Genomic DNA, 27352 nt, shown 5'->3' with positions numbered 1-27352 from the left:
GGTGACATAGAGTGTTCTAGGCACAGCCTGGGATACATGAATTCCTGACTCAAAACCAACCCAACAAAAGAACCATATGTACACGTCATTCTAAATGTTTATGTAAAGGTGAATACTTGGTCACAGAATCAGGATTTTGTGGACAAAAGCTAATAGGAAGAAGCATATAAATATAAATAGTAGGTGCAGAGAGCCTTAGTCCGGTGAGAAATGATGCCTTGATCATGTAAACACACACATGGGCAGGTTTTCATGAAAAGAGAGGGAAGAGAAAAGCCAAGGGCAGCTTAGGGATAGGGGATAGATAGAGAAAGACGGATGGACAGATGTCAGGAAGTAAGAGATGGCCAGAGTCTAGAAGAGTTTCCTGGGCCTTTGTTCGCTTTCCTTTGTAGCTGGTGAAGAAATTAGCCACCCCCAATCCCAGAGACTGACATCTCTTTCTAGACTGCTTGGGACTGTCATCCCCACTTCTGGAAAATGGAAACACTGTAAACTAGATTGGGAAGACCACAAAACCAAGGAAGATGTTCTAGGCACCTGCTGTAGACTTGAAACTCCTGGCCCTGGTGCTCTAGCTAACTAAAAATGCTGCTTAGCCATCTGTATGTATAGCACTATGAAATGGGCAGAGGGCATGAAAGGGTTCCCACTTCCCTCAGTCTGGCAGTCGATAATAACTTTGTCTCACCAAGGTTCTTTGATATTTCTGATGGCCACTGCTTGTCCTTGCTGAGTTGAAGAAACACGACCCATTAATGGGCCAACATTTTCAAGGGCAGAAAAATCTCACAGCCAAAGAACTAACCTTCTTTTCTCAAGGAAACCAGGTTGGCTTGGGTTTTTCTAAACGGGGTTGTCCTTGGCCTGGTGCTGAGAACACTCCCATGCTTTCGTCTCGGTTTTCCTGCTGGTTGCCCCTTGTGTGGAATGTTCCCATGGCTGGCACCTTCCCGAGCATATTTGATACTGTCCTTCCTTCCTGCCCTTTGCCACAGGATGAGATCTAGAAGAGGTCTCAGGCTTTGCCTCATCAACCTTCCCTTGAGCATAAGCACCTGGGCTGGGATGACGTATCTGCCTAAGGTCACATGCGGAGTCTGAATGGGGTCAAGCCTAGAACCCCCGTTTTCCACATCCCAGTTATATCCTTTCCCACCTCTCTCACACTGTGTCTTCCAGTGTGGGTCTCTTTCTCTAAGCTGTAGTCCCTATGGATAGAGAGGCTTTGCGTGCCTTTGCTCATCTCGGTGTTTTCATTCAACTTCAGGACTTATCAAGGTCATATATGACAAGGAAATTTGAAACAATTCCTTACTATTCTGCTAAAAAAAAAGGTGTTCTTATATGGATCTACTTTCATAAAGGGGAACAGAGACCATTGAAAAGTATAACTCAGATTACCAAGTAGATTAAAATATACTAAAATCTCTCAAAAGGTGACATACTTTTTAATCACCAGATATAAAATCTCCTGGCCTATGTAGAGAGTTCCAGTACAGAATAAGACCTTATTCCCCCACCCCAAACCAAACCAAGCAAAAAAATAATAATAATATTAAACCAAACAAGATAACAAAGTGTCAGTTCCATACAAGGACAGAGCCCTGTGACCTAGGGCCCGCCCCCAAGGTCTTACCACCTGCCAGCATGTCACCAGTGAGGTCCAACTTCCTAGGGTGCCAACTACAAGGGTAGATGCAAACCCTCTCCAACCCATATCAAGCACTCAGGAATTAAAGGAGCAATTAATCCTCACCTGTTATGTCCCTGAATGCAAAGAACCAACAGTGTGTGTTATTCATGCTGTTAAATATAAAAATAAAGAATATTTGAAAAATTATCACAAAATGGTATTGAAGTACATCTTGGTACAAAGCTGACAGTATCTTGTATCCTGTATCTTCAAAGAGATCAGACTTTGGAATGATAACCAGGACTGTGTAAATATGAATATACATATGAAATGCCCACTAAAGTCTGCTTTGAATCTGGAATACATTTTGCCTGTGGTTAAAAAAAATAAGGTAACGTCTCCATGGCTAGGAATCTTAAAGATTTCTCTAAATCTTTCTATAGCTCACAGAAAATCTTCAAACCCCTTGATCCTGCTTCAAAAAGTAACAAAGTTTTCTTAAGTGTTGGCCTCTTGCTGTTCATTGTAGGTTTTTATTATGCTGATCTTGGTTTATATTATCATTCAAAGAGCTTTGAAAGAAATTCGAGTCCAAAAACTGTGTAAGAGGATATTTCAGAACTTATTTGACATCCCACTTACGCTTCTGAATAATCCCTGTTTTCGTTCTAGAGAGAGCACCCCAGGTAATGCCAGGGTTTTTATTCTTACCAATTGTTGGTTCTCTGCTAACCATGGAAGCTTCTTGGTTCTAGATGAGTAGAGTGTTGACCTTTCCGGTTACTAGCATTTCTGACAAACTCTTTACTTTTCAAAATGGAATGTGACAGGGCTTCTGCACATTAGCCTGCTATCCTTAGACTAATGTAACTGAGATTATTCTCTCATGATTTTTTAATTCCCCTGCAGTTGATGCCAATAGATCCAATGTTACTAATCCAACTGGGGCAAATGGTGACTATCGCTCACCCACACTCCCGGGTTATGAGATATGTTGGTCTCTTCACCCTGAAACTAATCCCAGATCTGACTGAGCCCAACTGAAGTTTGGGCTTCTGACTCCCAGTAAAGCAGTCAAATGAGTTTATAGTACTCTAGGCTTCTATCCTGTCCCTCCCTCTCTGCTTCTGAAAAACAAAGCTCAGGGAGTTGGCTCTCAGTCCCACTCAGTTCAAGATCTCATGTTTACAAGCAAGGACAAGACTGTCTTAAATCTTGGATGACGGACTCGTGAGGTTTGTTGCCCAGTGTGTGAATGAAGCGTGGCACATGCTGCGTATTCTGTTCCAGAGCAGACGTCATTCCAAGCTGTGGCCGTGACCATGCTGCCTAAGCTCCTTCAAATGGCCACTGTCTAGCAGCACTGAAGGTGACAAGGTTGAGCATAAGCATACTTTTACAATTTTCTAACATGTAGATTCTTGTGTTTTGCTTCCTAACAAATCTCTTTTTCTCCCCTCCTTTCTTCTTTTCCAGCAAATTTCCATTGATGAAGTGGAAAATGCCGAGGTCCTAATTTTGTTGTTTTTGTTTTGTTTTGTTTTTAATGTCCCATGGTGATGTCTCCATGATACCCTTCCAGTTAGCCTTGTACTGTGTCCTCTGGTCTCTGCGTTTAGCGTCTGGCTTTGTGTAGTGTGCCTTCTGGAGTGAGCAGGGTTGGTCCTGTCTGTGTTAGTATTTTCCTCCAGAATGTTTGTCATTTGTCCTTGGATATCCCACCGTTCATCCAGGTAGAGTTTCTAAGCTGTGACAAGGTATCTGTTATTGCCTGGGTCCTTAACTTAGGCGTGAAGCTAACTCTTGATGTTAACGCGAAGGAACATTGCTTTGTGTTAAGCATCTGACATAACGAGAGAGAATAGATTGACATGGTTGGGAAGTTAAACTACAACAACAAAACACCAACCCCACCACTCTGTTGCTGTTTGTGTTGAAAGGCATTACGTGGTGTGGGTGGGGGTGTCACATAAATATTTCCATAAGTCGTTGTGAATCCATCCCTGTAGCCATGGCTTTTCTTCTGCAAGAACTACCAGTAGGTGTAGAAATGAAGGTGCCAATCGTTGCTTCCTATAATGGCCTGTCAAGTGGCCCTTATAGTACTGTCCTAGAAACATTGGTACATGAGTGGGTTGAAGGCTTCCTACCTCTTGCTTGTTCTGTACATTTTCAACAGCCTTAGTGTTTTTAGGCTGTGATATGCAGTTGGTAGGGGTACCAGCAAGATAAAAAAAAATGATTTGGAGAAAGTGTGTGTGTGTGTGTGTGTGTGTGTGTGTGTGTGTGTGTGTGAGAGAGAGAGAGAGAGAGAGAGAGAGAGAGAGAGAGAGAGAGAGAGAAATATACATACACACATATGTGATTTTATTGCCTAGTGCATAGAGTACACGGGATAAAATTATATTTGATTTTTTTTGTTAGGCTAGTTAATTAATACCTTAATTTAGATGAAATGAAGCTACCAGATTAGACATGTTATCCAGTGTCTTTTCACTTTAATACACTGTTGTTGAAAATTCTTAATAAATGGCTTAGATACACCTAAGGAAAGTTAAGATATGCCACAGACTTAAGTCTGGAAGCAACACAAGTGGTTATGAATTTGAACTGGCTGCCTCAGGAATGGCATTCTGAGAGGCAAATGGCCACTCAGCCCACCCAGCTAGAGCATGGCTAGCCAGGGCTTACACGTGGCCCGTTTAGCTCCATAGAGTTCTCTATGATGAATGCGCTGTGAACACATTTGTCTTTGTTGTAATCAGACACAATTATGCCTGCACTTGAAGCAGATGTGCTTGTCGGATGGCAGAGGGGTGAAGAGGGGCGGACTCCTGAAAGCCTCCTTCACTGCCTGTAGCACAGTTGTCTTTTCTTGTTTCCTATGTAGTTTTCCCATTTCTGAATTGTTTCCATGCTAGGAGGTCGCTGTGGGCTGAACTTGGTGTGCTGGCCCCTTCAGTACTCCTGTTTCTACCTAGAGTTATGAAGGCATCCCTTTAAATTTCTCTCCCTGAGCTACTGAAACTGAATTTCTATTTGCTTAGGTATAGACTAAGTCAGGGAAAAAAAACCCTCCCTCCTCGGAGTCTAAGTAGCGTTATTAAGACACTGTTTGCACCATAGTGATCAGTTGATGTGTTTGCTTGCTCAAGATACAACTTGGTTCTCCTGGCTAGGACTTTATTGCTTGCTTATGGAAAGACTCCACAGTTGGAGCAGGTGTGTTTATAATTATACTCTAGGAAATAGAATACTGTCTGTTTATAAAGGAAGAATGTTCTGGCAGGCACTTAGATTCTTTGAAAATTCCCTGAGGAAGCAACTGTGGCTCCCCTCTGCGTAGTTACCCCTGGCAACAGTCAGAACCCTGGGACACCAACACCCTGTCCCTGGTCCCTCAGGCTATTGGCTCTGGCCCTCTACTCAGAGATGACTGATTGGCCTTTATTATCAGCCCATTCTGGAAACCACCACAGCTCCTGTGGAGCACGCCCCCCACCCCTCAACCTTTCACCAGCGTGTGCTAGTGGAAGCCAGCATCCATAGCTGAGCTTCTACAGAAGTTTAATGAGAGCTCCTGCCGGCTCAGCCCTGAATCCTGAATGTGGGGGGTCGGGGGGAGTATTAGGCATGCCTGGTCCCTTCATCTCCTCATCAGTGAAGAGCCACTGCTTTTTGGTGATAAAGGCCGGTTGAGCATGCCAGGAAATGGTTGCTGCAAACAACGTAGGAAAAAAGAAAAAGCCCAAGCTTCTCCATCCATGTCAGACCTTTGGGGAAGAGGGTAAAAGAAGGGCAGACTCATAGGTTCCTCATAAGGCACGTGCATTGTATGGGCCCTTCCCATCTGCCTCCTAGAGTAAAATTGCATTTGACACCAGAATAGGAGGGTATTGGTGTTTGTGTTTCTGTTTCTTAGCAAGTAAAGAGGCAGTTTCCATCCTTACCCCTGACTCGGTCTTGTCTACCAGAGATAGGAAGAACAGGGGGTGAAGGGCAGGAAAAGGAAACTTTCTGAGCTATGTCAAGCTTGATGGACTGTTACATGTATGTACTTGTGCACCCCTCTCATCAAGATATAGAAAGCTCCATCACTGGTCATAAATGGCACCAGCTGATGCTAAAGATGTAAACCTGTTAGGTTACAGCCATCGTGTTGGACACACGTGCTGGACACAGCGTGACCCCATATGCACACAGTATTTTCCCTGCTGAGATTTGCTAGAGAGCCTGTACAAATTAACATAAAAATTACTCCAGTCTGTCACAAAACATGATAAAAATTCCCTGGAGTTATGGGCAAATGTCATCTGGAGATGTTCCCTAAGCCAGAAGGTCAAGTAGTCACTTCAGAGGTCAGGTAAAACTTCGTAGCCTCAAGGCAGGATAGCACCTACTTTTCTAAACTAGGAAGTGCCATTAGCTGTTGAGAACACGCTAGGAGTTCAGGCGGAAGTCGGGACTAACAGAGTGGTCCACCTAGGTTTCCTCATTGTGTCCTTGAAAAGGAGTTGGGTGTGCACTGACGTTCTCTGGACGTGCCTACTAGTTTCCATTTGAGATGTGATCTGCTCTGAATTAATGAATGTCACTCCAGGCCTCTGGTGACAGCGAGCAACTTTGCTTTCCTGTACTGCAAAATGAAAAAAATACTAGACAGACATTTCGTGTCACCCAGGGTAGCTGTAACCTGGTTTTATTTTTATTGTGCCCTTAGCTTCTCTCACCTTCAGCTCCTCCTACAAGCCAGTGATGCCACAGACAAGAAACTTTGTAAACTTGAGGATGTGCGAAGGCTGAAGGGGTGGGGGTGGGGGGCCAGAGAAGCATAGAAATTGTTAGATTTCACCTTCAGGGGGCGTGCTCGTGACGTCCAACCCCGGTGGAGGCGTCCTACTTTTTTACATTGCTGTGAACTGCTGAGTTGGGCATCTGCCAACATTCAGGCAGCCGTTACATAAGACCTTTCTTTTTTTTCCTGGAATTTAGGCTCACTGCTGATGTGCGACCTTCAGCAGTAATTGCCAATAAGTGCAGCAGGAGTGTTTACTCTTAGACACTGGCAACCACAGAGCAAGCTCTCCTCACAGCACACAGAAACCGCTGCAGAGTCTGCTCAGGGCTTCTTCTTTTGGGTTTATTTTCTTTCTTTCTTTCTTTCTTTCTTTCTTTCTTTCTTTCTTTCTTTCTTTATTTCTTTTTTCCTTCTTTCTTTCTTTCTTTCTTTCTTTCTTTCTTTCTTTATTTCTTTCCTTCCTTCCTTCATTCTTTTCAATGCTGAGATTATTCCAGAATGTCTGAAGTGGTGTAATTGAGTCAAGCCAGATTGCATTTTTAAATAATGGACCACACTAGTGAGTTCTGATGAAGTCTCTCTGTAAGATATGCATCAGACTACATGGGTGGAGCCATATAATTTTTAAGTTATTTTTGTTTCTGAAAGCAAATACAGTTAAAAAGAGAATTGTATTTGCAGATGTGAATATTTAAAATTGTTCTTGTAAATGCTAGAAAACTTCTATTCTGGGCTCAGTTTTCTTAAAGCTTTCTTTTCTCTTAATGAAGGGGTCGCAGAAACTGATAAAAGATGGGGCCTGGTTAACATAGTTGCAAGCTCATTCATTCTTGTTTTGTTTCCTTTCCCTGAGGTTATAAGTAGATTAAGAAGCAGCTGAGTGCTGATTTAGGGGGCCGGAAATGATAAGTTCTTTTTGCTGTACTGCTGTATCAATCTATCATCCATGTCTTGACTTGTGTTCAATTTCTGTCGGGATGGTCCACATGGGAACATTGTGTTTAACAGAAACACGGATGCTGTAGGGCTGCAGAAGAATTCCTCTTAAGGACAGTAGAAAGACAAGTCTGTTCACAGGCCCGGCTGTGTGCTGGTCCAATAATAGACACACATGAAAGGAATGGATGGAGAGATGGACAGGTGTGAGGGGGTTGCTGAATTGCAAACACCAGAAATAACCTGGGAAGTCTCTGGGCTTCTTTAAAAATTACCAGGCATGATAGCATATGTGCATCCTTCCATAAGAAATCAGATACTTTATATGTAAAGTAGGCACATGAGTATCTTCTATTCACGCAAGCCATTACTTGATTGACATCAGTTAGGATGCCCTGATTATTGGCCTCATCCCAGAAGAACATTGAGGGTCCAGAAACTCGAGGTACTATTCAGAGTTCCACTTACATGTTTGCTTAACATTTGAATGTTTGTTTCTATTAAGTTACATTTGGCTGAGCTTCTCTGAATGTCCTGGGAAGACTTAAAATCAAAGGATCAATATGATGAAGCAGTCTGGTACACTGCTTGGTTTTTAGGTTCATAACTAGGCCTGTTAATCACCCACCAGCTTCCAAGAGCTCACTGTAATTAGCGACGTTAGCAGCATGCACTAGGAGGGAGAAATAAAACCTAGAATATTTATGCCTTAAAATGCTATTCCTTAAAATGTTGTCTGAAACCTTGCCATTCAAGTCAAATGATAATAATAACCACTGAGAAAAACTAAATTCGTTCATCAGATACTCCTTGTGTTTACTGATATTAGTATTATATTTACGTAGCTATTTTTGGAACATGTACCCTTTATTATTATATTTACCAGAGCTGCATCTTACTGCCATAGAATCAGCTTATCCCCCAAGGAACTGTGACTTAAGTCATCAGAGAAGAAAGTGCTGGTGTGGACTGTTGCTTGTTTTACCTAATTATATTCCTGGTTTGATCAGGTCTCTGCCATGCCCGAACTCAAGTTATATTTTTTAGGGCACTTGGCTATTAGGTTTTTAACAATGAAGTTTACCGACAATAGACGATGCATTATTTGATACTTTAGCTGGAAGGAATCCCAACAATGCCCCAGTCTCCCTGAACAGGTGAAGAGACAGAAGCCCAGGGAAGTTCTTTGGTGACCAAAGAGGCCTGATAGAGGCCCTCATCACGTGGCATCAACCAATGCTCCTGGCCTTTCCCTTGTGACCCACTAATAGAAAAACCCTAAAACTTGTCTTTCTGGACAGCGAGGCCTCCATGCATCCTCTGCTGTCCCAAACAGCATCATAAGATTTTCAGGGAAAACCTTAAAAAGATAATTTAAATTTCATTTTAAAAATCAAACTAACTTTAGAACAAGCACAATCATCTCGGGAGAAGAAATATGGAAATTCCCCGTCTCACTCTAAGAAAGAAATGCTGATAGCCTCTGCAGAAGAACTGAAGATGTCTCCCTGGACAGAGAGAACCAAGGCAAAGTAGACAGTTTTACAAGGGGGTGAGGGTGGGGAGAAAATACCAGTTCCGGTCTCAGCTTCTTCGTTTCCTTTGGCTTTGGTTTTGTTTGGCAGGAGAATAAGAGGGTAGCTGCTTGGGTTCCTGAAGGAAATCCCTGCCTGTAATCCTTTTGTTCTAATCATATAGAATGAACCTAAAGGACATGTCTGCGGGAGTGTGGCCAACACAAACGGTAAAAGACAGTACCTTCCGTCCCTGTCTCTGGCCGCACTAGCGTGTATGGACAGTTGCTTTCACGCTGCCGTTTCTTACGTGTCTGTTTCCCACTAAGAACAGAAAGCAAAACTGTTTACGCAGTTTCTTGTTTTAGCCTAAAGCAGGCAGAGCGGAGAGTAGCGCTAAAGGGGCATCTTGGATTGTGTTACCATGTTTACCATTCTGACAGTACACACCTCACCTCTGTTTTATTTTCCTTGCTGTGCTGAAGGCTTTCGGCCATCGTGTTTCTCCCCACCCTCTTCAGGAGGCTGGGTGCTTTGCACCAACTTCTTCTCCCCAGAAGTGATAGTGTTGGATTACATACACACACACACACACACACACACACACACACACACACACACACACCCGTCTAGACCTAACTGAGCAGTCCTCCACCTGTGCCTCTCTACCTTTGCTGAAACAGTTTGGATTTAATCAGTTGACAAAATAGAAGGCCATTTTTTAAACTTCACGACAAGAGCTTTCTATTAGGGGTATTTTTTCCACTGTGGTGATCCGGTTACTGAAGTGGTTGCCTTGAGCTGCACTGAAGCCCCACACCCACCCCAGGTCTCACAGTTTCCATCTTCCAGACTGGCTGGCCACTTCCCAGCCAGCTTCTGGCCTAAGGAGCCGGGCACAGTGTGCAGTGTGGGAGAGCAACAGCAGAGGCCAAGGTCATACGGTTCCAGTGTGAACCTCGGCTTCAGTCCATGGCTCCAAAGTGTACCTTGCACTGCTCAGCCATGCTGCTGGCGCATGACTTGGGTCCAGGGCAGCCCACGTAGGATCTGACGGTTATGTCTGACATCAGTTTCCTGTTCTCTGCACGTGTCCTTTGGCCAGACACGTGGCACTATCTTCATATGCAGTGGTAGATTTTCCTAGCCACACCCTTTTTTGAGTTATCTCTTCTCTCTCTCTCTCTCTCTCTCTCTCTCTCTCTCTCTCTCTCTCTCTCTCTCTCTCTCTCTCTCCCTCTCTCCCTCCCTCCCTCCCTCCCTCCCTCCCCCCCCCCTCTCTCTCTCTCTCTCTCTGTGTATGTGTATGAGAGACAGAGAGAGTTCATGTGTGTATTCCTTGGATGCACCGTCCTCTCTTTCCTCTACGAGGTAGGAATTTTGAAGTTGAGTGTGAGCTGTTTATCTCATACAGCAGGAATAAGCCCAGGAAACCTGTCTGTGCTACTCCTAGGGAGCCATAAGGTTAGAATAATCATGCTCAGAACGCAGAAACTCATCTGCTTGTCAATTCCACCTGCTAAGCCTCAGCCAGAGCCGTCCACTGCAGGAGGGAGCAAGGAATTGCAGAGATGGGAGGAAGCATAAATCCAGAAGAGGCATGTGTTCCTGCAGAATGGCAATGGGGAACCCTGCTTCTGGCTGCCCCCTTGGCCCATTGCTGAGCTTACCCAAGCCTCCATTAGTATCCAAAGCACAACTTTTCCTCGCATTGCCCAGCCAGACACCCACAAATGGGAGCTCTTCCCTCCTGGCTAGTGATTCTTTCAGCTTTTGTATTGCTGTACCACAGTGCCTGACTAGAGCAGCGCAAGGTGGAAAAGGGTCTATTTTGGCTCACGGTTTACAACCGTCGTGGCTCAGAAGGAACACTGGTGAGATTGGGTCTAGCTGTGGCAGATACTCCAGGCGACTGGTCACTGTTCCACAGGTCAGACATAGAGGAGATGAATGCCCAGCTTTGTTAGTTTCTTCCTTTCTCCCTTTGTACAATGGTGCCACTCACAATCAGGGAACATCTTCTCTCCTTATAAGACTTCTCTGGAAAGGCCCTCACAGACACACCCAGAAGTGTGTCTCCCTGGTGACTTCAAATCGAGTCATGGTGACAGTGGAAATTATAGTCATCTCGGCGATAGTCTTTTCTAATTTTAAACCTGTATCTCATATCAGTCAGCCTTTTCCCCACCACATCTCATTTACTTTAAACATCCGGCCGCTGGTCTCCCTCAATGGCCCAGCCCCATGCAATGGGTGATTCAGCAAAATCACCAATCTGTGATCTCTCCATGTTTTGTCCCTCAGTGTTGGTCTGCAGACTTCTCTGTGGTCTGTAACATGCAAATGACATGACTAACATGCTTCGTTTTACTTCCAATTAGCTACCACAGGCCCCGGAAGCTGAGAACTCCACAGAGGTGTGTTACACACCTGTATTTGCAGTACCAGCAAATACGGGTGCTTCTAAGTTTTCCCATTTGAGTGTGTGCATTGTCATGATGAGCCGTTCACTCCAGTGATGGGCATGGGGTGGGGGGCCAGATCTAGCAGTCTGGGGACTGATCCTTGTTGTGTTGGCTGTTGGCGGGTAGAAAGAAAGTCCTCCCTTGGTAGAGCTAGACTAAGCAAGCTCCAGGTGAGAGGATGAACCCCTGAGGGGTCTTCACTCCTAATCCTTTTTAGTCTGGATGTGAGGAATCCTGAAATGTTAAGATCTTTCTGTTGTATGGATTGACTTCAGATCCATGAGTCTATAGTTTTCCCAGAAGCTACTAAGAAAGCTGCCTAAGGCAGTGTGCCTGTCCCATCCTTCCCAGCTCCCAGATCCACTGGCTGAATGAAGGACTCGAGTTAATCCAAGGGAGTTAAGAAGTAAGGTCAGAGAAACTGTTAGGGCCGGCATGTTTCCGGGTGGGAAAAGTTCCTTTCGGACACTGTTGCAAAATCACAGGAGTTCGAGTTCAAATAGAAGGTTCTTTATCAGAGAGAAGTCTGTCGGAAATGATAAAAATCAGACACAGATGCTAGAAGGCCTGAGGTGCAGCGCAGGTGTTTCCCAGCGATCAGCCTGTCGTATTCTAATCAGAGCTCTTCACTAGCAGTTTGATTAGAATACTCAAGTGCTGGTGGGTTAGGGAGTGCTTTGGTCTCATGAATGTGTCTGACCCATACTGTATGTATCGGTGTCCGTATGCATGTGCTCTTCAGTGCTGCATGTATGAATCATGAGGACTTTCCCAGTTGAGTCTTGTTTTATAGCCCCTTTTGGGTTAATATAATAGCATATCCTATAGAACTGCCTTTCATAATCTTTGCCACAGGGCAATATTGGCCCAAAAGCTCATTTGAAACAATGTCATGGGGTGAGGGGTTGGGACAGCTGCTAAAAAGAATCTAAAGTATTCATAGCTTGGGGGAAAAAACACAAAACAAGATAGTTCTTTTATGTAACCTTGACTGTATCTGAGCTCATAATGTATTTTGTTTGTGACTGATGCTGAAGATGGTAGTGTTTCCTTAGTGCCATACTTAAAATGGAATTTCTGCATGCTTAGCAGGAGCTTGAACCAAGTCCACCCCTGAGGCAACTGGAAGACCATAAAAGGGTATGTAGTCTTGAGTCTCGTGTGTTGGGAGCCAATGACTGTAACTCCCCCCTCAACCACACAAGTATGATTTAAAGACAGCTTCTGTTGGTGTTAATATTGTTCAAACATGAATTGCTTAGGACCAATCATCCCCTTGCACAGAGGTGAAACTGGCTGGCAGCACTATTGTCTACCTGAACAGAACTATGCACAACCAAGCTCCAAATAATAACCAAGGAAGCATTACACACCTTCCTCTCTCGTGATGCTTTTCTGAACAGGTTGATGGGGCAGCTTTGTGCTTCTACAGTGACTGGTGAGCCTTACGGCCGGCTTACAATAAACACAAAAGCAGGCTGCCAGCAGCCCAGCCGTGAGAGTGCTAACTTCCTCCTTTTCCCGTCGGTCAGGGTCTTACCTGTGGGAGAGCACATGTCCCAACAAACACAGGCACGTTCTCAGCATTGGATTGTTTCAGAGGCGCAGCTTTTGTAGTTTCCTTTCCTTATTTAATGTTACATGTCAGCCTTTGGTGGGACAGCAATAAGTAAGTCTTTGAACACTAGCAGTCACACAAAGCTCCCCAAATTAGGAAGGAGTTTGTCACTTTTTATCCTCTGAGAAGGAAACAAATGTGTATCTTTCAATAGATTCCTAGAAGAGGAATGCCACCGAAGACCAAGGATTGGTACTTTCTTACAGTGCTGGCTATGTACTGCCAAAGAATTTTCTATGAGATGTATATACGCATGAATATGTGGACCAGCACTGGTTTTCACAGTACCCATTTCTGGAAGACAGCTGTGTATCTCTGTTCTGAGAACTTATTCAGGAGTGTGCTAAGACTCCCATGTATGTCCATGTCTCACTCTTTAACAAAGTATGCTGACCCAGTGGCAAGGCCCTCTTCCTCATAGCACCGGTCAGAGAGTTGAGACTCAGAGGTTTAACATATTTCCCAGAGTCGCATGGTTACAAAATAAGCAGTCTTTGTGAAGACTGTAATAGGATTGTGGTCTTTTGTGTCATGGAAAATTTATTCCTGACATAAATGGGTAGCCTGAGCACCTTTGTTCTGTTCATACACCCAGCCCCTGCCCTGTCCCACTGTCCTCAGATTTTGCTCCATTTTCTTGCCTTGGTAGAGAAGTTTTATGACTTCTCTAGCTAAGGGATAGTTGCTAGGACATTTGCGTTCAGATTTGGACATGATGCCCCTTAACAGCCTATATCCCCTGCAGCTCACTGACTAGGGTTGCTTACATTTGCATCCTTCCCAGGTTTTGCCAGCTAGTGAAGAATTACCCTATATTTTAGAAGTAGCCAGCAAAACTACCCAGCCACCCTTAATGCCTGAAGCTTCTCAAGGGACTCAGCATAATAAAACAAAACAAAAATGATATTAGAAACAGATACAGCCCTCTCTTGCTAGGTACTGTATGTGTGATTTGTAAGTTAGTTCATGTTCCTGTGTCTTTGTTTCTTCCACTGTGAAATGGGAATGATACTAGTCTCCATTGCTTAGGACAGGAGCTGAGCTGCACACAGGAAGCACGAAGCCCCGTCTCAGGTGTTTAAGGCAGTTTCATGTTGTAGTTTGAAACGCTTAAGTGATTGTGTAGACAGAAAGGTTAGGAAAAGGGAGGTGTTTTTAAATTCAGAGGCAGTCTTAAGTACTAAGATGTGCCGTACTCAAGTCTAAGGGGTGACCTTGCCTAAAGGATAAGCTCTTTAGGTGCCTGGAACGTGGGAACCCGGCCACCTCCATCTCCTTTGCAAGCGATGTATTGACTCTTGGGTCCCTTGTTCAGCAGGCAGCTGTGTTCCCACACACCTCATTGGCCACTTCTCTGATAGAGGGGAACTCTGAGCTCAGGACTGATATATGCGAGCTGTCATTATTTGAACCTGACACTTACTACAAATGAAACTTTCTTTGACTTTTCATTTTTCTCAGTATTAGGTAATACTTATTATGTGTGAAGTTTCTTACCTGAAGACAAACACTGGGTATTTGTTTACTTGCTCTAGATGCAAAAACTGCAATGAGGAGCGAGGAGGAAAGTGTACCCCCACAGCTCAGTGTCAAAGCTGAAGTGACAATACTGGGGAAGTCGCTGTTTGCTCCCTTGCACTCAGATGCCATTATCCTGGTACATGGTGAACAACTTAGTGCTGTGGAGTAATTTATATCAAGATGATTAGGAAGGCTTTTCTCTGAAGATTTTAACTTGTCTTAAATTAAACCAATGGCACAGGAAAACACTAGAGATTTGCATAACTTTTAATAATCCTTATTCATGTCTTCTCCCTGTTCCTTTTTATCTAAAACCCCATCTTTATTTTTTACAGAAAAAAAACAAAGCAACTTTATTATTTAAGAATAAGCCAAAACAATTCCTATTTGTTCTGTTCTTTCTTTCTATGGTTTTGGAGCCTGTCCTGGAACTAGCTCTTGTAGACCAGGCTGGTCTCAAACTCACAGAGATCCGCCTGCCTCTGCTTCCCGAGAGCTGGGATTAAAGGCGTGCACCACCACCGCCCGGCTTGTTCTGTTCTTTCTATATATTTAAGTTTCTCTGTGTGTGCACATCTACATGCACACACACACACACTGATGGTGAGATGAATATGTACCACAGACCTTATAATAAGAATGGGGAAGGTTCGTGGGTGGGGTGTGTTCTACACCCTCCCCCAATAATGATCACATTTCATGATATTCTCCGATGGGGGGAAATGTACCATTTGATGCATCTGTTGCTATGGAAACTGCTAGGATTTTTCTGTTGAGGAGAGGCAGAATGCAAATGTGCAGTCCCTCTGTATCACTTGGGCATCCGGGCTGCATCAACATGGACTTCCTGTGCAGAGCCCACATGTTCCCTTCTTCTCTACCTCCTGCCTGCTTAATCGCAAACAGACCCCAGTCTTGCCGTTTCCCTTCAAAACCAAGAGTTGCGAAGAGAACAACCACCGAGAGTTGAAAGCCGGGTCCCTCTAGTCCAAAGTAGAATTGTTGTGTAAAGGCTCAGACGTGCATATTTGCTGACTGGCTCCCATCACTCATCTTTTGGTTTGACCACCCAGCTCTGCTGTCTTCCTGACTCTTCTCTTGATGGTGACACAGATGGTCTGAAAACACGGTGACTGGTCTTAGGTCTCTTTACAGCTGTGAGGGGATCTAGTTAGGGGCTTCCAGACCTTTACTAGAGACCTACCTTACTCAGACCCTGTTCTTACTCTAAGTAGAATACTTAGACTAGAATCCGGCTATTTTAAAAATGGAGATTGTAAGCTCTCATTCAACGCAGAGGTCACCTGCCTTTCCCTTTTCTTTCTTAGTGGTTCTTCAGGAATGTTTCTTTCACATTTGTAATCTCCTGAAGTCAGCTTTTAAGTCCTCAGTTTCCTAGGGACTGCTTTGGAGAATGCTGATGTGCTTGTCCAAGCCCATGGGATAGAGCGCCTGTCAAGCTGTGTCTTTATGGCAAACCGGGGTTTTCTCAGCCGTGAAGAAACCTCATACTTAAACTTTTTCTCCCTGGCAAGCATTTTATTTCAAAAATACTTTAAATATTGTAAGGGACTTCCTCACTGGACACAGTCTTGGCATCATGAGTTTTCTGTCGGTCCAGGTAGGAAATGGGTCTCATAAGCTGACCCTAGGAAATGCTCTCTGTTCGGGAGAGGAATGGAGAAGGGAGGTTTCGGGTTTTGTTTTTGTTTTTCCCCCCATTTCCTGCAATTTCATTTCAAAATAAGTAACAAGCTTTCAGCACCTTCTCTTGTTGGTTTACTTCATCCACTTGTGCCCCTCTGGGCTCAGGCTACCAGCATCAATTAACAAAGGAGATGAACGGGGCAGTGGAGCTCTGCCGCTTGGTAGACCTTGACAGTTGGCAGGATCTAGGCTTTCTGCCTTTTCCCTTTCACCCTGGCTGCCTGCTTCCCCGAGGACACCACCCTCCCGGTCTGTTCTCTCCCTGCTTGGTCGTTTCTCAAACACCCCTCCCTAAAGTCTCCAGGCCTATTCTCAGCACTTCTTAACAAATCACTTGAAATTCTACTGACTCATGCTTCAGTTCCAGGTCTCCTCAGAACTCTTGACGCTATTTTAGAGACCTGCTAGTTCTCAGCACCTCCCTCTGCTAGACTTCCCACTTAGCTCTCTTTTGCTGTCCTGGAGGGACTCCAGACCTTACTACTTTGTCCCTGAGAAAGAGATGAATTGGTGGTCCAGGACTCCCTCAGGACTGGGATGGGAAAGGTGTGAGCTGAGAGTAAGCTCTACTCCTGTGTGACTCGTTCAAGCACCCCGATGCTATGAAACGAATCATATTGCTTCTGTTGGAATTGTAAAAAAAGATGATTATGTCCACTCTCCAGGATTCCATTGCTGTTTATATTTTTAAAGCTTTTTATTAGGTAAACTTGACATGCATACTAAAAGAGCTGGAAGAGTTTGGGCAGTTTTTGTCTATATCTCAGCTTCAGCTCTCAGCTCCCGTTTGTCCTTACCTCTTTTATCTCTTCCCCCTTTCTCTTTTCTCCTGTGTTATATTTAAGTAAATCTGGGTGTTGTTTTATCCATATTGCCAATTTGTGATCAGCGTTTTTGAAATCTCCCACTTGTCCAGTGTTTCCTGATCTTCCCAAGGCTGTGACCCTTTAACACAGTTCCTCATGTTATGGTGACCCCAACCATAGAATTATTTTCATAACTGTAATTTTGCTACTGTAATGAATTGTAATGTAAATCATCTGTGTTTGCTGGTGGTCTACCGTTATCCCTGTGAAAAGGTTGTTTGACAGCCCCCCAAAGGGGTCTAGACCCACAAGTTAGGAATGGCCACCTATTTCCTCTAGTGTTGCTTTGTCTTCACCATTTGTCCCCATCTGCCATCTTTGTAAGAAAGACTTGCTGTCAACTACCATATTAACTTAAACTCTTACTATAATATCTTAATATTTTCTTGGCCAGGCATAATGCCGCACATCTGTAATCCCAGCACATGGCAAGTAGAGACAGAAGAACCCAGAATTCAAGATAATTCTCAGCTCTGTAGTGAGTTTAAGGCCAGCCCTGAAAACCGTTTTCCTCTTCTCCAGGTCTTTGGGATAAACCCCGTGCCTTGAGTAACATTTTTATACTGTTTTGTGGAAGCTGACCTGTAAAATTTGCAGTTTGTCCAAATTTTATCAGCTTAACCCAAAGGGCTTTCCATTTTTGTTGTTGTTGTTGTTAGTTGCCCTTCAGAATTACTGTTCTGTCTTTATCTTTATCCTTGTGAGAGGCTACTTCAAAATTTAGTAGTCTAGATTGCCACCAGTTTTTCAAAATAAAAATAAAGCCTCTTATCTTCCCTAAGAAAATAGTTGAAGTTGACTTCAAAGTTTTTAAAATGATTTTTATTCATTGTTTTCCCCCCACTGAGTAAAACTGCATCAGTTATATGTGTGGTTTTTTTTTTCAATTTAAATATTAGTCGCTCAATTATGCTTTAAATCTGTGATCTGATTTCATTATCCTGTTTGAATTAAGGGTGAGGCACTCAGGCAAATTTTGGTCAACCGTTACTATGGAAACATCAGACCTTCAGGAAGAAGAGAGAGCCTCACGAGCTTTGGCAATGGCCCACTGTCACCAGGAGGACCCAGCAAGCCTGGGGGAGGAGGTAGGCTATGTGCTGTGCTAATGAGCGTCATGTGTGAATTGAGCATGTCACATGTAGCTGTCTGCTTTTGCCTGACAACTTGAAACTTAGATGTATTTGTATTAGCAGGGTTTTTTTTGTTTTTGTTTTGTTTTGTTTATTTTTGTTTTTGTTTTGCACCTTTTATCTTTGGCCAACCATCAGTTTGCTGCATGAACAACTTCCCCTATAAGACAGTATTTCCCTAATTCCTACATGTATGTTTTGCTACATCTTTTGTCTCCTTTTTTCCATGCAGTGACACTCTTGGGATACTAGGATGGTGCGGTGAACTAGATTTCACTGTCCCTTGTCCTGTGCTTGTGAGCAGCTGTATTTACTCATTAAGGGAAGAGGCTACTGGCAGCCAGAGTGATGAAAGTTAGCCTTTATTGTGCCTACTGAATGCCATAAGGGCTTGTCCAAAGACTCTTCAAGTTACCCATTTACATGACGGTTACTATTTTTAGCATACTTTAACAAGGGAGTGGAAACTTGTTTCAAAGATATATAAAATTGTGTTCATAGGAGTTGACCAAAAATTTTTTAGAAATATAAGTAAAAGCATTTAAAAATAAATCTTTAAAGTTGGTGGAAATTGTGTTCATGCACTCATAGGAGTTGACCAAAAATTTTTTAAAAATACAAGTAAAAGCATTTAAAAACAAATCTTTAAAGGTGGTGGAAGTTATTTTAGGCACACTAGCAGGTAAAAGTTATAAACGTTTTGAGCTTTGTGGCAAATTTTACCTAGTTTAGGATTTTAGTGGAACCAGTAGCCCAGTGTTCAAGACACAAAAGCAGGTTGTTGAGGCATAATCTTCGAGCTGTGGTTGTGGGACAGCTTCATTCAGATTCTTAGAAAGTTCCATGCAAAAGATAAAAATCATAATGTTTGGGCATAAGGGACAGCTCTGCAGTTAAAAGCACTTGTTACACTTGTAGAGGACCCAACACTCACGGTGGATCACAGCCATCTGTAATTTCAGTTGCAGGGGATCTAGTGTACTCTTCAAACATCTAAAAGCACAGGTCACTCATGTGGTGTGCCTCAGTACATGCAGGCAAATTATTCATGCACATAAAATAAAACACATCTAAATTTTATTTTATAGTCCTAATATTGAATGTACTCATTCTAGCAGCTTCCAGAGAGGGTGTTTGGCTTTCCTACTTGATGAAAACTTGACGTTTGTCTACCTGGTTCAATGAGCTTTGCAGGCTTCAGTGAAAGTGTAGTTCTTGGCCATCTCGGAGATGAAATTCAGCTTTTCAAACTCCAAAATATACCATGATTCTCTCAGAAACATTCCTCATGCAACAGCTCAAAACTGTTTCTCTTTATTTTCTGATGTGTGTTGTTTGACAGATGCATGAGGAAATCGGGAGGCATCGCGATGGAGATGCATCAGTGCAGGCTGCCTTAAATAGTTATGGCAGATGTTACGCAGATATTGGGGCTGATGTGAGAGCAGCAATTGTGTTGACCTATGTAGGGAAACTGATGACTTTTGCATTCTGAAATTACTCACTCAGACCACTCTTCTGTTTTATTTTTTCGATAATTGCTAATAAGAATTGAAGGCATGTTCTTAAATACGAACTTTCCAAAAATGACCAGAAACCATTCCACTGAGTGACATAAACCCCTTCCTCTCCACTGTATTCATCCTGTCTAAAGAGCTGTGGAGATGGGGCACTGCATTCATTTTGTTCACAGCACACCACACCCCTACTGTCTCCAGTTCTTGCCTTCATAGCAAGCACTGCCTTAACACTTGTTGCAGGAATGCTCAATGTGAAAGGATTAGTTTGTTTGAACGAGGGCTGGTGGGGATTGTGGTAGGGGATGCTTTTCTAGGAGTCGAAGAGAGGTTTCCTTTTGATTTGACTCTTAATAATTACACCCCAAGTCATTGTATTTTAAGAGACCATATTGGCTGAATGGCTTTGGGTCACTCGATGAAAATGTATCATTTTCCTTCATCTCATCTGCCTGAATTCAGTACCATCTTTGCCACTTGCAAGTCCAAAGACAAGCGCCTGCACCTCTCTGTAATAATCAGCTTGCTGAGAGGGTTAAAGGAAATAATGTGACTATTGGGAGCTTCCTTTACAGCTTCCAGGTTGGTGATTAGTGAATATGCAAAAATGCCAATTGTTCCCTGTGTCCTTAGTAAGAGCAATGTTCTGTCTTTCCAGGGGGAGGGCCTGGATCCAGCTCCACGAGCAGGGGTGAGATGAGCCTGGCTGAGGTTCAGTGTCACCTCGACAAGGAGGGAGCCTCCAATCTGGTCATCGACCTCATAATGAACGCATCCAGTGACCGAGTGTTCCATGAAAGCATTCTCCTGGCCATTGCGCTTTTGGAAGGAGGCAACACCACCATCCAGGTAGGAGGGCAGAAAGTGATGCACCCCAGTTCTGAGGACCAGGTCTCCAGGAGGTGCAGAGACGTGGTCTCATGAGGCAGAGACCATTTTCCTCATACTGTGATTATTCTGTCTTTGGAACTATAGTTTCAAATTATAAGATGCGTTTGAAAATGGAATAGGCATGCCATCCATAATGTGCGTCAGATGACTGGCTAAAGTCTGTCTAGTCTCTGCTCAGGAATATAGATGTTCTCATCACTAAACGAGCAGAGAGTGTTGAGACACAGTGCTATTTAGAAGCACTAAACCTTTTACCTTTCTGTTGACTCTGACTACTGTTAACTGAAAGATCAATGAAAGCAAATGACTAATGGGGAAGAGATTCAGGCCAGAGTAGTTAGTCAGAGATGAATAAATAGATTTTTTTGTTAGTTAAGTATGATACAAATTCTTAAATAATATTTAAAATAATGTATTATTAAAAATATTTAAACAATATTAATTTTTGCACTGTCCTTAAAGAGACTTTAAAAAAAAAAGATTTACTTACTTTTCGATCCTTTGGAAATGGAGTTAAGGCACTGAGGAGCCACCTTTTGTGAGTGCTACACCTAGGTCGCCTGTAAAAGTTGTAAGCTTTCTTCTCTCTCCAGCCCCAAAGAGTCTATTTAAAGGAATTTTAATATAATTATTATATGTATATAACAATTTTTACATATATGTAGCTTTTTCTTTCATTTTTCTTTCTTTTTTAGATAGGCTCTTGTTATGTTGGTCAGGCTGACCCTGACCTCCTGGCTTCAGACCGGTCTTCTGCCTCAGCTTCCCTCGTAGTAGGATAACAGGCACAGATAGGCTACCATGCTGGACCAGAAATGCCAGTTAAAATGATTCCTTTTGTTTTGAGAGTTGTTTGTGTCTCCATGAATCCTAGGCTGGCCTGGAAATCACTGTGTAGACTAGCTGGTCTCAGCCCTCTGATGATCCTCCGGACTCTGCTTCCTGAGTTCTGAGCCCTTTAACTATTTTTACAATTTCATTCTGCCTGAGTTTTTCTTTTGCTGCGAGCTCCCTGAATAAGACTTTCTTTGGATGTATGCATCTGTGAGCATATATACACGTATGCACATTTTGATCCAAACTTTGTTCAGATTAATCCATGTAATGGAAGATTTTCCCATGTCTATATTTGACCTGACGTACTCTTGGCCTTACATTTAAATTGAGAACTTGTACTATTGAAGTCTCAGCTCTTCTTGCATCAGAAAAGGGTGTTTCTTCCTGAGGATAGATGTGACCTGGGCTAGGACACTTGACGTAGCCAACACAGCACGTGTTAGACTTCGGCCTCTGCTCATTCTTCCAGCCTGGAACCCTGTGCCTTGCATAACCTACTTCAGGGGCCCTTCATTCTGCCCTCCAATCCCTACTTGAGCCAGCATACACTTTGAAGTTCCTTATTATGCACAGAGATTTGTGGTAATAAGTTACTCACCCGTGCTGGTGGCAAAGTCTACTGTTTGTCTGAGCCATCACATGTGCATATGAGTCATGTTCTATTGACTGCTGTTGAGTTCTCTCTGGGAATGAGAACGGCTGGATTAGTGGGTCCTTCGCCTTGATGGGATCCACTTTCCCTCTACTGCTTGATTCGCAGTAGCAAGTCCCTGCATTGGGACGGTAGCCATGCTAAAATGCTCCTTGTCTTGGATCGCCTGTGACCAGACAAGTTCATCTAAATGCCCACTTGGCCAGACAAATGTTCTGCCAATTGAGCTGTAAGCCATGCTACCTCCACATGTGTTTTAAAAGGCTTCACTAGCTGAAGAAATCTAAGAATTTCTGAAGTCATTTTCAGAAAAAACAATGAAAATGTTTAGCAAGGATGCAGGAGACATATATATCCATATAGGAAGCTATGTGTCAACAACAGAGCTTATGGATAACAGATAAGCTCTGTTGTTGACAGAGATATATAAGGAGATATTTCTATCTCTAGATGGATAGATAGATAGATAGATAGATAGATAGATAGATAGATAGATAGATAGATAGATAGATAGATAGATAGATTAATATAAGGAGTTAAGGGGTTTGTAAAACGTTTTCTGGTGACCTGTGTTTTGAAGAATGGGCATAGCTTTTCCTGCAAGAGAAAAACTAAATATAGGGCCTGCAACGTAGGGAGAGTTTGGCACACCTGGGTGACAAAACCCAGAGGGACCTGAGCAAGGGATAGGTCTTCAAGACTGAAAAACACTGTGCAGGAGAGGGTACAAGGTGTAGATGAGAGTTGGGATTTATATGAGGAGCAATGTAGCCCTCTAAGGAAGCTCAAGGCTGTCATTTAAGGCTCTAAATCCATCAGCAGAGGACAGATAAACTGAAGGAAGAAAGAGACATTCAAAAATTAAAAATTAATTTGCTGACTGGGCATAGTGGTGTCCAACACTTGCGAGGCAAGGGCAGACAGAACTCTGTGAGTTCAAGGGCTGCCTGGTTTATAGAATGTAGGCGGAGGCTGCTCTTTTGTTTCTCAGCTGCTCAGATCCGAATAATCACACAGAAACTATATTAATTACAACACTGCTTGGCCTATAAGCTCAGGCATCTTATTAAGTAACTCATATCTTAAATTAACCCATTTCTATTCATCTATATATCACCCCAAGGCTTGTGGTTTTCGGTAAGGTTCTCCAGCATCTGTCTTCTTCGGCAGCTATATGGTGTCTGCCTGATTAAGCCTTCTTTTCTCCTCTATCTCTGCTTGGAATTCCCACCTTGCTCTCTTTTGTGCTGACATAAGCCCAAAGCAAATTCATTATTAACCAATGGTAATAAAAGACATTCACAGCATACAGAAGGGAAATCCCACATCAGTTCCAGGACCCTGTCTCAAAACAACAACAAAAGTCAATTTGCTATAATCCCAGCATGTGGGAAATAGATGTAGGAGGATGGTAAATTCAAAGCCAACCTCTCCTACATAGAAAATTTAAGGCCGTAGGACCTGTCTTGGTGAAAAACACGTGCTAATATGTCTCAGTGGTCAAGCACTTAACACACATACGCAAGGCCTTGGATTCAGTCCCTATCACTGAGGGGGAAAACAGGACACAAATTTGCAAAGTCACAAATATGCAGAATTTACAAGTCTACTGTCCTAGACGAGAGCTGATATAGGTAATGAAACTGCAGTGTGTATGATGTCTATGAAAAGTCTGATTTTACCTGTTCTTGCCACAGAAACAAAAATAAATATGTGAGTAAGGCCATGGTTAGATGGGCGGGTTTTCTTCACTTGAGTAAGTCATTCACTGCCTATACAGACCTCACAATATCATGTTGTTTACCATAAGTATGCACAGTGAAGTCTGTTCATTTTAAAGGTTAAATAGCAATGACGTATGGCCAAGGTGGTAAACACTCTACCTCTTGGTGACTCTCTGATAGCAGCAAAACTAGCTCGGGGAGGATTTCTTGGGTGCTAGAGAGGAATCGATACCAGTGGGTGAAGCTCATACCATCTGCTGAGGCCAGGCCTGGTCTCACAGGCACTTGAGTCCATGCTGGCTAGCTGGCTGTAGGACGTGGGAGGACAGAAGTCCCTGCTGTCTCTGGAGGCTTCCCATCCTTGGGATGAGTAGCTGCTCCGAGCCACCACTGGTGAGGAAATAAAGGAAGCCTGGGGCGGCTCACAGGGCTGAGGCTGCCAGCTCCGAGGCTCACTGCTGAGGTGGAATCTGGGGGTTCTGGCAAGCTGCCCTGTTTTTCACAGCATACCCCTGACAGTGGCGGTGAGGCAGACAGAAGCTGTTTTTCCTTCCAGTTCTTTATCTTATGCAGTAATTATGAATATTAGTTCCATGTTTTCACACACTCATGACTCACACACTTTGGCTAAAGATGAGGTGCTGCAACAGAGTCCTGGTCAGCCACTCGGGGTAGAACCACTTTCTTTCCTGCCTCTCCAAGGATCCAGGATGCTGATGAGTGAAGGGCTCGGGTGTGGGTAACCTGTAGGCTTCATGCCAGCATACAAGGACATAGCCTTCGGTCTCCTGCTCCCTCCACCCCATCCCTTCCTATGACCTCTAGGGGCCCAGCCTGATCCACTACATGGAATCAGGCCTATGGTTCCAGGAATTGTTCTTCTAGTATGGAGTTGACTGGAGAGCTCACCCTCCCCCCTTACTCAAAACTTCTCTTTTCTCTTGAGAAAATGATGTCGAACTCGGGTTGCATCTAGGGCCAGCTGAGGACAGGAACCCTAAAGCCCTAGAGAGAGTGATTCAGAGTTTGGTCCTGCTGTAAAGAAACTGGTTCAAAGTAGTAAACGTCCAGCTGGGAGGCGAGTCTGGCTAAGACTGAAGGGGCAGCTATTAATGATTGCTGAAACAAACGCCGAGGTCCATGAAAGACAGGGTCACCCTAACTGGAACTCACTGCCCATTACCACTTCCTGCTCAGCGTGACATGCACGTCCTCATGAAAGGACGGCAGTCTGTGGTCAGGTGGGTTTTCTGAGCATTGCTTTTGCCAGTGACAGATTGCAGGCAGGATGGAGGGAAGCGGGCTGGGCTGTGTGCTCTAGAGTCACACACGGTCTGTCTGGAGCCGGGTTTACAGCCCTGACATTTAATGCGCCGTGGCACCTCCTCCAAGGGTCTCTCCTGCCTGCGTTACATCAACAAGCAAAATAAAAGCAGCTTTCAAATCCAGTATTGTGTGAGGTTCGAAAGTCTCTCCCTCAGTCCCTGTTCCCCTGTTCATCAAGTAAGAGACTGGCAGGGACATCTGGTGTTCCTCGGAGCTTTCAATCAAGACTTTGCTGTTTGTAAAACAGTATTAAGTATTTCCCCAGGAAGTGCACTCCTGGAGTCATCTTAAGTGGTGAAAACAATTATTAGGAAGAATAATGATTGGACAAATCAGCCATAGTGCATCCATCTGGCAGGAACTCACCCGTGCCAATGGGCTAAGCTGGCAATGGGTCAGTAGCCTGGGTACGCACATGGTAGACTGAGAGAAAGACCGCACTGCCCAGACGGTGACATGCTGTAAGTTTTGTTTATATGATTCTTTGGAAGGACTAGGGTAATAATAGGGAACAGATCAGCCCTCATTAGGGTCAGGAGCAACAGGAGAATTTGGTCAAGCCCCAGGGAATATTTGAGGCATGGAAGTATTGTTCTGCTTTTACTGGGAGTCACAAAATTGGGTATGTGTGTGAAAATCTATCCAACTGAATACCAAAAGAGTCAGTTTGGTATTGTATGACAGTTGTTAAAATTAAGAAAAGTGTTAAAATATGGGTCTTGGAGAAGCAGCTACAGCTAGCTAGCAGCCAGTTTGGTGTTCTTGGCGATTCACTCTGTAGCCTTCCTTTTCATTGACAATATCTTGTTTAAGACTCCCAGTTCTTCCAGGAGGTGATGGCTCACACCTTTAATCCCGGCATTTGGAAGGCAGAGGCAGGTGGATGGATCTCTTGTGAGCTTGAGGCCAACCTGGTCTGCAGAGTGAGTTCCAGGAGAAACCCTGTTTTGAAAAACTTAAAAAAGAAAAGACTCCCAGTTTCCTGTGAGGTATCCACACATGAACATCCGTACTGTAAGTCAGAGCAACAGAGCCAAGCCTCCCATACCAGCCATCTTTGCTATCTATCATGAGTAACCCCTTCAAGTCTTCAGAGTCATTTGATAGGAGTCGCATGCCTCTGTGGGCTGAAGCTCAGCTAGGTAGCTCTTTCATTCCATGTGGCCTTGGCTGGGCTGCACTCTTCAGGAGAGTCAGAGTCACTGTCATGGCCGCGTGGTGGGCTATGGCAGCTGGTGGTGGTTCTCAGCTAAAGCGGGTACTGGTTCTCTCTGTGGGTGAGGCTTCCTACACCATGGTGGCTGGGTTTTTAGAGAAGTACTCAAAGCAACAGAAGATGTGCATCCTTTTTTCACTCTGAGATTGATTTTTATTTTTAAGTATGTGTGTAATTGTGTGACTCTGTGTGGGGGTCTGCGCCTGTGCAGTCCAGAAAGTGGCGCTCGTGAGACTCCAGACTTGGAGTCCTGGGTTCCAGATCTGGCCCTCTCGAAGATCAGGGAGTACTCTTATCCGGTGAAGCATTGCTGTAGCTCCCCTCCCTCTACCACCACCACCCTGCTGCCCACCCTTCTAAAACCTAGGCTCAGAACTCGAAGGATCTGTCCATGAGCCAGCCCAGTTGCAAAAGGACTCGGGCTGCCATTGAGAGGAGAAGGGGGAGGGCAATGTTGGGCCACCCTTGGGAACCCGCTCATCCTCACTCAGTTACCGTTGACTGTGCGTTCCAGCACTTGTCAGTCAAAGCCATGAACTGGCAGGGCCAGGAAAGGACGGCCCTCTTGTCTCGGGAAGTGAATGTAGTTTTTCTTTGGAAGTGCAGTTCATTTTTTGCAGAAAGTGTTGACACACATCCACTCCCTTTGGATGAAGTATGAAAATTCAGTCCCTTCTTGAGGATCGGGTCACTGGGGACTGTAGCTCTCCAGAAGTCCTGGATTATAATTGGCCAGACTGTCAAAAGATTCAGTTAGTAGGAAACCAGACCTAATGACAGGGCCACACTTGCTGAGCGCTCTTGTCCTGAAACATCCCCCACCCCGCCCATCTCCCACTCCGTCATTGATCTGTCATCACCTGGAGCCTTGAGAAGTGCTGGAGGCCAAAGTCAGTCTGTTTCCTAATGTGGCATAATGGACTCGGAGGAACCCAGTCCCCAAGGCTTCCAGAATCTTCTTTCTCTTCTGCAGCTTCTCTGATGATGGTAACTCT

General features: G+C 44.0%; 1 protein-coding gene across 12 annotated transcripts in view; it reads left to right on the top strand.

Annotated features, from left to right (window-relative positions):
• Itpr1 (inositol 1,4,5-trisphosphate receptor type 1) overlaps positions 1–27352 on the top strand; it is a 342349-nt gene that overhangs the window by 214223 nt on the left and 100774 nt on the right. For 4 of the 12 annotated variants that reach the window (XM_075983285.1, XM_075983282.1, XM_075983279.1 and 1 more), the window contains 5 exons: positions 3113–3145; positions 11266–11301; positions 12439–12489; positions 18017–18149; positions 20370–20560. In XM_075983285.1, coding sequence (XP_075839400.1) covers positions 3113–3145; positions 11266–11301; positions 12439–12489; positions 18017–18149; positions 20370–20560 — 444 coding nt within the window. The remainder of the gene's footprint in view (positions 1–3112; positions 3146–11265; positions 11302–12438; positions 12490–18016; positions 18150–20369; positions 20561–27352) is intronic. The other 8 variants (XM_075983283.1, XM_075983281.1, XM_075983278.1 and 5 more) reach the window with 2 other exon arrangements.

The sequence above is a fragment of the Microtus pennsylvanicus genome, chromosome 8, assembly GCF_037038515.1.
Source record: "Microtus pennsylvanicus isolate mMicPen1 chromosome 8, mMicPen1.hap1, whole genome shotgun sequence".
Lineage (NCBI taxonomy): Eukaryota > Metazoa > Chordata > Mammalia > Rodentia > Cricetidae > Microtus > Microtus pennsylvanicus.
The sequence above is the reverse complement of the archived record's forward strand: the minus strand, read 5'-3'. Positions and strand labels throughout refer to the sequence as shown.